This window comes from Manacus vitellinus, unplaced genomic scaffold, assembly GCF_001715985.3.
Source record: "Manacus vitellinus isolate BGI_N305 unplaced genomic scaffold, ASM171598v3 scaffold_11_pilon, whole genome shotgun sequence".
Classification (NCBI taxonomy): Eukaryota; Metazoa; Chordata; class Aves; order Passeriformes; family Pipridae; genus Manacus; species Manacus vitellinus.
The window spans coordinates 2,335,375-2,348,615 of record NW_021938895.1 but is presented as its reverse complement, the minus strand read 5'-3'; the positions used below and the strand labels follow the sequence as shown (position 1 = coordinate 2,348,615).

The window sequence follows — 13,241 nt, the reverse complement described above, 5'->3', positions numbered from 1 at the left end:
AACCTTTTCGTACAGGAATGCTTGCAACCTACCAAGCTGTTGTGTAGTCTAGGTCCTCATGTCTTTTCCATAACACTTTATAAGGTCTTAGTTTCATCCCACTGAGGAAGACCAGAAATAATTTCATATGAGAAATGCTTGTAGGAGGAGGAAGGGGGAATCTCCAGGTCCAAACTGTATCTACATCAGAGCTGTTCCTCTCAAAGGAAAGGCAGCTGTTTGCTCTGCCAATTATTACTACAGTGATCTACAAACCATCCTCTTGGCATGAGAATATGCCCTTTCTTTTCTGGAAAGCAGTCTTACCCTCTCCCTATCCACTCCTCAACCTGCCCATATCTGTCCTCCTTTCCCCATTGCCTCTTTCAAACATGTCACCCCAATTTCTTCACAACAGATTGCCCTGTACTACCTTAGTTTCTAACTGTGCACTGCAAAATGCCTTTCTCCAGGTGCCACCCTGGGCTCCCCTTGCCAACCTCAATTTCTGCCTGCTGCCCACGCAAATTCCCCTTGTCCCATGACTTTGATTCACAGATCACTGCTCCACTGATGAGCTCTGCACTATATAACAACACACAATACAGGTCAGGGTGCTGAGCACTTTATCTGTTCCATACACTCCCCGGTGTGATTTTGCACTCTCTCAGTTGCCACTCACCTCCACAGCTTCAGGCACCGTTGGAAAACCTGTGCAGGCTGGGCACTATCTCTAGTAGTCCATATAGACAAGTCTGTACCAGTTTGGGTTCTCTCCACATTTCCCAGCCCCTCATCAGCATTCCAGCAGGCTTTGCACCTCAAGCTGCACTCCAGGTCATGTAAAATACATTTTTCACATTACAAAAGCACCATTCTGAAGTGTCACAGATGGTGGATCTTGGGTCCACAGTAGTGGCTCTTGGGCCACAAAGGAGACCTGACAGCTGTCTGTGCCACTTGGCTGTTGGGTCTGGGTTTCACTTTTGTCTCTGAGCAATTCAGAAGTAGCTGTTCCTGCCATGCTCTAGTTGGGCTTCTTGAGGAGCATGCATAGCTTTTGCCCCTGCTCCACCCTGTGTTTGGCTCACCTTTCTTCAGGGAAGGGGAAAACAGGAGAGAGCAGGACTCTGCCCAGGAAATGCCACACACAGGGATTTCAAACCATGTCTCGTGCAGCAAATTTTCTGTCCCCAGGTGTTTTCAAAGTCTCATGTTTGTTCTCACTAATTCAAAGGAAATCCTAATACTTTATATGATTCCCAGAGATGATTAAAAGGGGATGGAGGGAAAAAAAAAGGTAACAGATAGGAGGTCTGCCCTTCCTCTCCCTGCTGTTCCGTGGCTGCTTCTGCCCTTCCCTCCCCTTATCAGGGGCAGGGTACAGGGGAGCTGGTGGGTGGAGAAAACTTTTCCTCTGGTCAGGAGAGGAGGGTGCCCTGCTCCTGTAGCAACATCAGTTATGGGCTTCCAGGGAGCAGCTCCTCTATTTTGCACGTGACACATCCATGTTGTAGAGGTATTTAGTGGGATGGGCTGTAGCTCTTCCATCATAAACATGCACCTGGACAAAGGACTGCATGTCATTTGCACCCAAGTATTTGTAACATACTTGGATGAAGGGACTATAAGTGGAAGGTATTTTTATGATGCTAATGCCACATTTAATGTGGAATGGGCAGCTCTGAACCCATTAACCTTTGCTCATGAGTCTGAATCAGGGATGAGGTAGCTACACAGTATTATTACCATTTGTTCATTATTCATTAGGTATATGAGCATTGTCCTTGCTGGACAAAAGAGCCTCATTAGACAGGAGCTGCACCATCAATGAAAGGTCACAGTATTGATTCACAAAGGGATAGAAAATCCCATGCCATTATTTTTAATTCTGAAATGCCATAAGTCATTTTTGTGCTGTTCCTGTGGTCATCTTCCTTGTGTCACCTGAGGCTGTGGGTTTGCTCATGGTTCATGTGGTCACCAAAGGTTCACCCAGTGACATAAAAGTAGCTGTGCTTTTTGTTGAGTGGGGAAACTTCAAATTCTTATTGTTTTTCTTATGTGAAGCAAATGAATAGAGGAACATCAATGCTTTTTTCAGAGGTTTGTCAGAAACATTTTGTGACAAATCTGTGTGGTAGAGATGCCACAGCTTAATTCTTCCCTACTTTACATCCTGAAGGCAGGATAAATTGATAAATTTTGTGGTATTTTTCTGAGTAAATTTATGTGAGTTACCATTGCTATCTCATCTTATGTGAATATTTAAACTAATTTTTAAAGGATAGAGATAGGCCAAAGATTGCTGAAGGAGAAAGACCCCTGTCCCCAGGAATCCTTTGGCTTAGCCTCTTAGAGTTCCTCGGGTGAGTGGGACTAGTAGGAGCATGGGGCAGTGGAGGACCTGAGAACACAAAGGAGGCCACATCAGAGACAGCTGGATGAGATCACTGGACAAAGGCTGGACTGGTATTAGCTACAGAAGTTGGTGACTTTTAACTATGCTGACTCGACTTGCTACTCATAGCTTGGGACAACGTAGATCTTGTAAACATGACTCAATGGCAGTGACTCAACCATTGCTTCAGTAGTTGAACTGCTGCAAATTTTTACTCTTTTTTTTTATTATGCTGGAGGTGTTGTTTAAGAGGAAAGAAAAAAAACTGTAGAAAAAGCAGAAGGGAAGGGCTAATCTGGCTGTATCTATCGGATTTTTATTTCGTACTTACCACTTCAGTGTATTTTTGCAAAAAATAGTTACATTCTGGAACAAGATACAGCTGTACAAAAGTCCCAGAGTTACTGTTGCCCTGTTCCTAGCTCATCCATGAAAAGGTTTTGTGCCATTTGAGCCACAGTTCTGCAGGCATGAATAATCCTGAGTACAGAAGAGAGTCTGCAGCTCATTTATGTTCAAAAATAACTGTATGCCTTAAAAACCTAATTTACAAGTGCATCACATTTTGGTTTGCAAAGTGACATTAATTGCTGCTGCAGTTACGCATGCCAGAGGCATCTGAATATTTTTTTCTCGTGTCTGTACCTATTTCCACTGTTCTTTTTCAGCAGAAAGAGTCCTTCTGGGAAGGATTTGAGCAGTAAAAGAATGTGGCATTTGAACCGGGATTATTACCTTTTAAGAGGGCAGTGAATCTGATTTACTCGGCGGTGCTGGTGTAGGAGGACAAGCCCGGTGCTGCGTGTTTGTGGCACTGCAGAGCTGCCTGTCGCTGACAGTGACCAATGCAGCCCTCGGTGCTGGATGGCAGCATTGACGTCAGCCCAGAGCTGAGAAATTAGCTGAAGCCTGCAGGGAAAATGGGCAAAGAAAAACCATATAATTTCTCAATGCAGCACAACCGAGCTATTTCTCTTTTTTATATTTTAGCCTATCAGCAAGACCTGTAATGCTTTGCTCAATTTGGATTCAGAGGAAAGGTTGCCAAAAATAGAGCAGTTAAATGTCAACATTAATGGTATCACAGCAGTAAAATATTTCTCACAGCAAGATGCCTGACTTATAGCTATTATTCACTAGTTGCCTCCTATTTTTTAGGCAAAAATACATCATGTCCTCTAGTCTCAAGCCACCCAGGCTTATTTGGACCAGGAATTTGCCAGCACAAACAGCACATGAGCACAGTAGCAGAACTGTGTGTACTAGTTCAGAACCAAACCTGCAACCCCTTCCTCACATGAATGACTCTGCCACAAAGTAGCTAACAAATAAATATCCAAATTCGTACCACAACCAACCTATAAGTGCTTTGAGGCAGGAACTGCCGTTTGCTTCCATCGTACAACACCTGGCACTGATGGGTTCTGCTTGTGCCACAGCATTTAGGAGTCGCTGTCCCACAAACAGAAGTCAGCTGGGTGTACTGGCACCTCACCTTCCTCACCTCTGAACATTTTGCAGGAAATGTTTTTTTTTCTTTAAAGTCTTAAATTAATTCCTTGCAATTTAATAACCAATACCTACTTGTATCCCTTGTACAATCCAAAACACACGTAGTGCCAGCAGGCTGAATGCAGGACTGATCCTTTGTTTGCTTGTGGACTCTGGCAGGAAATCACCCAAACCATGTTCATCTTCCTTGCAGGAGTACTGAGTGGAGACTTAAATAAGGAATGTAGATAGTTACAAAATGTAATGTATTGTTTAAGCATTTAGCCTGCTAGTGAGCATTGACAAACTGTGCTCTAATCTCATCTGCAGAGACAGAATTTGTTACAGCCCCAGCTAAAGAGCTTTGAAACTCAAAATCCATCTGGAGCAGAGATGCGTATTTTTTTTATTTCTGGAGAAATTAGATCAAGTGTTGAAGTCTGTCTGAGGGCAACAAGTTGCAGAATCCAGTGGACTTTAGCCACCCTAAACTGAAGGAAAACAACAACAACAATAAAGAACAGCCCCAACCCAAAAGGTGTGATGACTTCACACCAAAGGGTTGATATGTTGAGTTCCAGTTCCTCTTCTTAACCATGAACTTCTGTGTTCTTTCTCTTCTTCCTACTTTGTGGGTTTATTTCACTGCTGTCGGCACCAATATTGGTGCAAAGCACCATTATAGACAACCAGGGTGCCTGTATTTTATCGTGCCTTACAGACCAATGCACACTACCCCCGGGGCAGGATCCTCAGGAGCTGTAGTGACAGCTGACAGAGCCCAGCCTTGCTGGCCCTCACCTGTATTTAGGAGCAGCACACTCTCATCTACCCTATCCAGGTGCAGGACTGTTCTGCAGTCCAGGAGTGCCATGGCCTGTGTTGCTACCCAGACTGCCAGCTTTTGATATTTTGTTTTTCTCTGCTTCCAGGAGAGAAATACGAGCTGCACGCGGGAACAGAGTCCACTCCCAGTGTGGTAGTGCACGTCTGCGACAGCGACATGGAAGAAGACGAGGACCCAAAGAATTCTCCAAAGCCAAAAATCATTCAAACTCGACGCCCTGGTCTGCCGCCGCCTGTATCTAACTGAGCCTCTCCGGCAGCCGAAGCAGCACTTCTCTCCTCCAGCACAGCTCTTGGTTTTTGTTTGCTTTTTTCTGTTCAAAGGCAGCCATTGCCTTCTGAGTACCGGGACATTAAGGTCATTGAAACCCCTTCACAGTAATCAAGCCTATGTAACAAAAGGGCTAGGAAAAAGATCTTTGTACATGTAACCATATCACACCAACTAATAGATCTAGCTGGAAAGGGCAAAACAAGGCTGAAGAAACAAGGGAGGGTTTCAGTCTGAGGATCTTTTCACAGCTATAATTTGCATGCTGAAACACCACTACCAGAGAGATCGTTCAAGGTGGAAATTAGGCTGATATCAGGCTTGATATTCAAACTCCCAGGATACTTGCTACTGCCTTTCATCAAACAGCCTGCTCCTCTGCCCTCCTCACTTCCCAGCAGAGAGTTTTTTTCCCTTTTTCTTTTATTTTTTTTTAAATGGGGGTATGTGTGTTGTTTTTAATCTACTAGCAGCTTGGTCCCAAATCTTCGTTCGCAAAGCCTAGCCATGATGAGCAGCTTGGTGGCCTTTTCATCCCCCGGGATTTTCTGTAAGGAACACTATCTTTGCAATATTTTTAGAAACAGCAGAAAGCCACCCTCTTCCACCAGCAGCTGTAGAGAACACTGGTCTGTCATTGTGGCAGGGATGTGAGACAGAGCTCTCTGGGCTCAGGGGAGAGGCAGCAGCTTCCTGGAGGGTCTGGTGTCTGTCAGTCCTTCTCTCTGAGGAGGAGGGAGCCAGAATATCAACAGGGATTGTGGGTTTATCTTCCATCAAGGTATGAGTGGTACTTCTCTCTGAGTCTGAGGAAGAGAAGCTGACTGACTGCTCATTTAAGATGGGATTCCTTGCTCTCTGTCATAGCTGTAAGTTCCAGTAATGATACAGGCTGAATGCTTTCCTAGTGGTGTGGTGAATAGCTGTCAGTAATTACGTGTACATCTCTAATATTCAGCCCTTTTCCCTTCCCACTTCCTGTGCTTCAAAGCCCTTTTTGAGCTGTACGCAGTTTGGGTTTGTGGAGGTGAGGAGAGGTTAGTTGGAGTTCTTTTGTTGGTTTTTTTTTTCTTCTCTTTTTTTAGGCCAAAGAAAACAGGACCATAATTACACACTTGAAATTAGACTGCATGCAACTGAATCCCCTTTTTTCACTCTGTCCTGCATGTTTCTTTCACTTGCAATATATACTGGGTTACAAAAACTGTTCTGTGTTTGCATCATGGCTGACAGCAGACAGATCCTGGATTCCCTGTCTGGCAGATCTTCCATGATGATTTATTTTTTTAATGCGTACTTGTCATTTTGAGAACATATTTTCTAGACATTTGAGCTCAGATTTTGCATATATTTAAGCATGCGCTTAATTTATGCACATGAGTAGTTCCACTGAAATTAATACTGCAGATGTCTAAAGTACAGTGGGATTTTTAAGCTAATTAGCTGCAGCTGTACTCCCCAAGGTGACTCTGAAATGGCACAGCGAGATTCCACAGTTTAAAATCCTTTGCAGGTCAAAATAAGTAAATATATCTTGGAAGTTCACTCTAGGATCTGAAAAGTCAGCTTAGGTTCTGTAATCAAGATTTTTTTGTCATAAAACCTAATGATCTGGTTTCTGAGGGAGGGTTCCATCGCGCCCTTAATTAGCAGCAAGGCTACAAAGCTTCAGCAGGGTCAAGTTCCCTTTGCTGTTGTCTTGGCCTCGGTGGCACTTCCAGGACAACAAGAGTGTTGCTCTGTCAGTGAGGACAGGAGATGGCATTCCCAATGTGCATGGTGAGGATGTTCTGAGAATGAGAACTTGTCATTCTCATATAGTTCATTCTCTGACCACCACAGCCCCCTGATATTCCTGATGAGATGCAGTGCTTTACTTAGCATATATCTATAATGTGATACTTGTTACTGCATTATGGACATCGTGGTGTGTGTGTGTTACATTCACAGAAGCACATTAACTACAGCAGAGACTGAACAGAAAATGGGGCTTTAATATCCTCATGATGACTGTGTAAAGTTTTCTTAAAGTAACTCCTTAGAGGTTTCACTTCAATTATTTTTTCAGTGATGTGTTTAGAATCGTTCAAGTAAACAAATTGTCACTCACAGCCCTGAGACTGTACCCTGATGTTCTTGTTGAAAACATCATCATAGGCCGCACAAGGTATTTCAGGAGTAACACCACTGGCTTTTTTGAGAACATACAGAATGCTGAGGTACTTGGGGTTTAGGCCAGTACAAACAGGGACAGTAAGATTTAAACACGTAAGTGATCAGAGATCATCACCAATCAAAGTGATACTCTGGGTTTTTTTATAGGCAAGACTGTTGGAGGCTGAATCTTGTCCTTGTATCCATGCTCTCAAACTTTGAAGAGACCTGGTTCTGAACACAAGGACTTTGGCCTCAAATGATATAAAACTATACTGCAAATTAAATCACTGGACCTTAAATGTTCTTTCCTCAAAGTGCATTTTCAGACAGATTTAGAATGAGGCCCTGTTTGCTGACTACTCTGGCCTGTGTAAGGCTGTGTAGTGCTACCCAGGAGGCACTGGCACACGGCTCATTGCTTAAAGCACAGAAATAGAAACACAACTGCAAACCGGAAAATTCAAAGCAGCTGTTGTAACTATGGTCAAAGGTTATATATCACCTGTATATGATAAAATAATGGTCATCAGAAGGAAAATGTTTCAGGTGTTATGAATTAATGTCCTTATCATCAAAGTCACAGCATTTGGGACTCTTGAGAGAAACTGGTATTTTGCTAAAGGCTAGTTTTGCCTGGCATGGAAGGAAGGCTTCTTTCAAAAAATGCTGACCATCTGGAAGGGGAACTGTCCTATTTAATTCAGTAAATCAGAGGCAAAGCCCCTACTTTCCCAGTGGGAATCTGCTTTTCTGTAGCATCTCTGAGCTCAGTTGCTCTGACTTGCACTTCTCACAGGTGTCAGTAAATTCTCCTATGTCTTAACCCTGGAAGAATGTTACATTACAGCTCCTGAGGCACAGTGACACAGCTGACATCCTTTTAATTTCCTTCCCAAAGCAGGAGCCAGTGGGAGCAGCTGGCGGCAATGCCCTGAGGCCTCCTTTGGGTGGACCGCGCTCCTGCTGCTCCTTGGAAATTAAAAGAAGGAAATCAGGGGAGTACAGTTGCTGTTTCTGCTGCCTGCTTGTCCTTTCTGACCTCTGCAGATACGAAATTGAAATTTTAATTACTTCCTCAGTACAGGTTAAAGCATGAAAACATTTCCAGTGCATGGAAAAGGGGTATTTTGGAATCTCCTCTTTTGAAAGAGAACAACAAAGAATTTCTGTGGCCTTGATTTTTGAAATTAAGACAAGGTAGTACAAACCCCCATTCCTAACATACGCAGACACACTCCAGTACACTTCGGTTTTGGCAAGAAAACACGGCAAGATCATCCCTTCCTCTACTATAACAAGACACCAGACATAGTTACTGTAAAGTGCTTTATAGTATAAAAATTCTCCCCATGGATAAACTGTGTAGCATTTATTTGATCCTAAATTGGGTGAGAGGGGTGGGTTAGTTATATTTTGGTCTTTGCCCCCCTCCCTCCCATTCAGCAACACCGAAAAAGCTTTTTGCAAAAAGACAGACTGTCGTTTGTACTGAGGAATGGACCGAACCACCTCACAAGATGTGATTCCAGTGGTTTGTCTGAGCACTGCCACAGATGCCATGAGCGTTTCCATTGCATTGTACATACTTTTGAAATATTCTATTTAGTCATATTTTATAGGACTATTAAAAAGCTACTGCCTAATTAATCACTTTTACACTTGTATAATTCAGAGCTTAGTTTAAAATAATAAATATGGCAAACAGTATTTTTGTGTTCTGCTTGCATTGGCGTTTGGAAAAGCAACATTTAAAGAGTTAAACTATATCAGTAAACTGAGTAGTGTGGTGTATACCTCTGGTAGAACTGAAAATGCTTAAATGTATGACATAGGCCAAACTCCATTTCAGTAGAAATTAGAGAAAAAGGAGTTGGCAGGATATGCCATGTTCCATTTTAAGCTGCTGCAGTTTCAGAGTCATGTGAACTTGCTCTGGTTTGCTGTGGATTTGGCTCAATGTACACAAGAAAAACTGTAGCACAGTCCCTGGTGAACAAAAGCACGTCCCTGACCTGATGTCGTTCTCACCATGCTTTTATAATCATGGGTGATGCAGTGGGCATGAGTGCTTGGACAAGGAACATGGCATTCAGCTGCCAGCCAGGCTGGGGAGAGTTCTAATAACATTTGTTGTTATAAAAATTCAAATTAATTGTTTGTTGTCTCTTGCATCAGTTTGTACTGGATCTTGCAAAGGACTGCAAACTGGGAGATCAGTTTGCTGATAACTGGGAGATGAGTTTGCTGATAACTGTCCTGTGAAATTCTTATATTAGACTTGGAAAAAAATTTTTTTTTGTGTGCCTGGCATAAAAGACTTAGTTTCTCAAAAGATGATTGTTCATGATTACAAAAATTAGATCTGCTCAAGAAATCTTACTGGAGATGTAAACTATGAGCTCTTTGATTCCTTTGGAAAACACAGGCCTTAACCACTGTGTTTTATTAGAAAAAGTAGTAATAGTGAACTTCTGGAGTACTTTAGAGGTGAAATGTAGGAGGCCTGGTTTATTCTTCACTTGGAGCACCAAACGAGCTTTCCCTACTACAGTGAGATTCTCCATCCAACCCAACTGAAATGCTCTGTTACTGACATGCTGGTTGTGGCTCTTCCATGGTACTTGGCACTGGATGCAGCACTGGGAAATGAGCTTCAGAGCTTCAGCTGTGAATGGCAGAGAGCTGTGTGTCCCAAAGGATCGCAGGCTGATTATGGTTACAGTGCTTTCAGATGCTCTAAAGAACCTTTACTGAATTTATTATTGGTCCTCCTTTAGTGGCAAACATTTTACCACTAAAATTTTAGCTGCTTCAGGCTTTCTCTCACATACCAGTATGAATTTAAGACCTTTGCATTTCCTTGCTTCCTCTCTGCCTAAGAAATGACATTTAGTTCTGTTTTACCAAAAATCAAAACCAGGCATGGACTGAAGTCCCAGCTAGACCCTCATTTATACTTGCCCTCACTCAAAGCTCTTGAATAATTTGTTACGCTAGCAACAAAAAAAAAACCAACAAAAAAAAAACAAAAACAAAAAAACAAAAAACAAAAACAAAAACAAAAAAACCCAAAACAAAACAAAACAAACAAAAAAAAACAAAAAAACAAACCCACAAAAAATCCAAACATGGCTTTTCCTGGTTTAGCCCATCTTCTAGGGGAGCACAGCAGCTTTCAATATTCCAGCCTCCTCTTAAAAGGAGATGTTTTTCTAATATGAGCTGTGCTCTTTTTTTAAGTACATGTAAACTGCAACATTCAGGGGTAAAGTGACCAGGGAGGAAATGTTGTAAAAGCTCTTTCCCACAGGTCTGTTTGAACTGTGGAGTATATTTGCTTTGGCTTGGAGGGGAGGGAAGCTGGCACTGTTAGAGGCAGAACAGCAGCAGCACTCCCGTAGGATGGGCAGGAACCTCGAATGCCTCCACTGCAGAGATGCTCAGAAAACTTTAAAAACCAAACCAGCCTGAGTTCTCTCTCCCCTTCTGTCAGTTTGTTCGGTCACTACACAGAGGTTCTGAGGCTGCAGCAAGAGTCATCTTAATACAGGAGTATGTCCTGGTGCAGCAAAAGCCTAGATGGGGGTTGTTTGTTAGTGAGATTCTTACTGGAGTCAGGCTGGGAAAGCTGGGAAGTGTGAGCAGTCTCAAACAAAAAATAAAGCTATTCAGAACCTTAAGACAGACTTCAAGATTCAGATCCACGTAACTGAGAGCTGTATTAAGGGCCCATTTGGTTCAGGGGTTTCCTCACATCAGTAAGAGTATCCAGGAAGAAGGATTAAACTTCTCTATTATTCTCACCAGAAAATCAGCCAAATTATTGTAACTGATCGTTTATCTAGTACGAGGAAGTTGTGTCTACATTAGTGTCACACAGATGTGTTCTCTTCACTGTTGGGTTAATGAAGGTAAATGTTTTGAATCCATTTTAGAGCAGAGTTCTTGTTCAGAAACTTCTGAAAGAAATGCCATCTGTAACGACTGACGGATCCTTAAGTGTCAGTTTGGCAAGTTGTCCTAATGTGGGTAGCTGCAGAAATATTTCGTGTATGTTGTTGTAGATTTAAAAGCATTACTCATGGTTTCATTCGAGTGTCTGCACTTCTGACACGGATGTGACATATCTGTATATATTATAAATCAATACTATTTTTAACCACATATTTTGTACAAATATTCACATTAGCTCTGTACTTCAATGAAAATCTACTATGGTATTAAACATTTTGGTGGAATTAGCAAACTCCTTGTCTGTGCTTTGTTTTCATTTTATAATGGTGTTAAGCAGCTGAGCCATTTCTGGCATCCAAGAAAAATATTATCATTTCCAGCTATTTAGAGCAGTTCCTTAAATCCAGGTACACCTGTACCCTCTAGTGACTGATCCCAGCCACTGCAGAGGCAGCTCCCCACACGTCCAGATCTGACTGAGAAGCCAAAATCAAATCCGAAACAACAGTAAATGAGAGCACAATTTTTCCTAGCTAGTGAGAGTAACACTGTGGTACAGCACATTGCTGTTGAGGGACACCCAACTTGAGATTTCAATACACACAGGTGGAGTTCTTTAATTACTTTTATTTTTACAGCTTTCTCCAAAGCTTTTGGTACAGGTCACAACAGGGAATCGGATCATGAACTTTGTGCTACACATGTGGTCCAGCTCAGTTTCCAACTGTACAACAGCCTACTAACCACAGCAGCAACGTACACCTCTAGTCTTGTTCTAGTCTCAGGCTCACACCTGTAACAGAACCCTAATGAAGGAGGAAAAAAAAGACATTAAAAAAACAACTAAAAGAGCAGGGTGAGGGGGAGGAAGGTATCACATATACCTGTATGTATATATACACACACATACATACATATCTACCAGATAGGCATGCCAGCTATAAAGTGATTAATAAGGTGCATGTACCCATGCATCATTAAGAGGATACTGGTTTTGTACACTGCTGTGAAGTGGGGTGGGGTTTGTGTTCATACAGGGCATAGGCTGTGGACCCATACATGGCACAGATCCTCAACTAGGAAAGGTGGGAATGGGAAACCCAGTTTGGATTTTTATCCCATTCAGCAGTTCAATTTATCGTGAGATGAAGAGGGATAAACTCATTTTGCTCTTCATTCCAGGGCATGGCTGTGGGTCTGAACACCAGAATGAGGGAAAAAGTATCTGGCAGGGAAAAAATGCTCATAACCCAGCCAGCCCTGCCTGGGCCCTGTTCCTATATAATTTCTATTTAATTTACAATATGAAGCAACACCAGTACAACCTGCCTCTCTTTACACCTGCAGAAGGGCTGTTTCAGCGAGCTCCTCTCCCACCTCATCATGGTGGGCAAACACTGTCCTGAGGTCACCTCACACCCTGGGGGTGCTGGTCGGCAGTGGCCGACCATGAGGCAGCGTGTGCCCAGGTGGCCAAGGAGGCCAGTGGCACCTGGCCTGTGTCAGCAATAGTGTGGCAGCAGGGCCAGGGCAGGGATTCTACCTCGTTACTCGGCACTGCTGAGGCACCTCAAATCCTGTGTCGGGTTCTGGGCCCCGCACTTCAGGAAGGACATTGAGATGCTGGAGCGTGTCCAGAGAAGGGCAGCGGAGCTGGGGAAGGGTCTGGAGTGCACGTCCGTGTCAGGAGCAGCTGGGGGAGCTCAGCCTGGAGAAGAGGAGGCTCGGGGGGGGGGGGGGGACACACACACACACCTTGTCACTGTCTACAGCTCCCTGACAGGAAGGCGTAACCAGGTGAGGGTCGGTCTCCCAGGAAACAAGCGACAGAACAAGAGGACACAGCTTCAAACTGTGCCGGGGGGGGGATCAGGAAAAATTTCTTCACAGAAAGGGTGATTGGACATCGGAACGGGCTGCCAAAGGAGGTGGTGCAGGGACGGTGTTTAAGGAAACAGTTAGTGCCGTAGCCTAGCTGACATGGTGGCGTTCGGTCACAGGCTGCACTCGATGATCTCACAGCCCTTCTCAAGATAATTAACTCTGTGGCTCCGTGACCCCCTCACGGCCGGACCCGCCTCACGCCCGGCACCGCCCCGCGCGCGCTGAGTGACGGCCCCGGCGGCCACTCCCGGCGCCGCC

At 43.6% G+C, this 13,241-nt stretch overlaps 1 protein-coding gene across 2 annotated transcripts in view; it reads left to right on the top strand.

The window, feature by feature from the left end:
- RCAN2 (regulator of calcineurin 2) overlaps nt 1–10,145 on the top strand; it is an 81,460-nt gene extending 71,315 nt beyond the window's left edge. For both annotated transcript variants that reach the window (XM_018088756.3, XM_018088757.3), the window contains one exon: nt 4,804–10,145. In XM_018088756.3, coding sequence (XP_017944245.1) covers nt 4,804–4,964 — 161 coding nt within the window. In that variant the 3' untranslated portion in view covers nt 4,965–10,145. The remainder of the gene's footprint in view (nt 1–4,803) is intronic.
- Nucleotides 10,146–13,241: the final 3,096 nt, after the last annotated feature.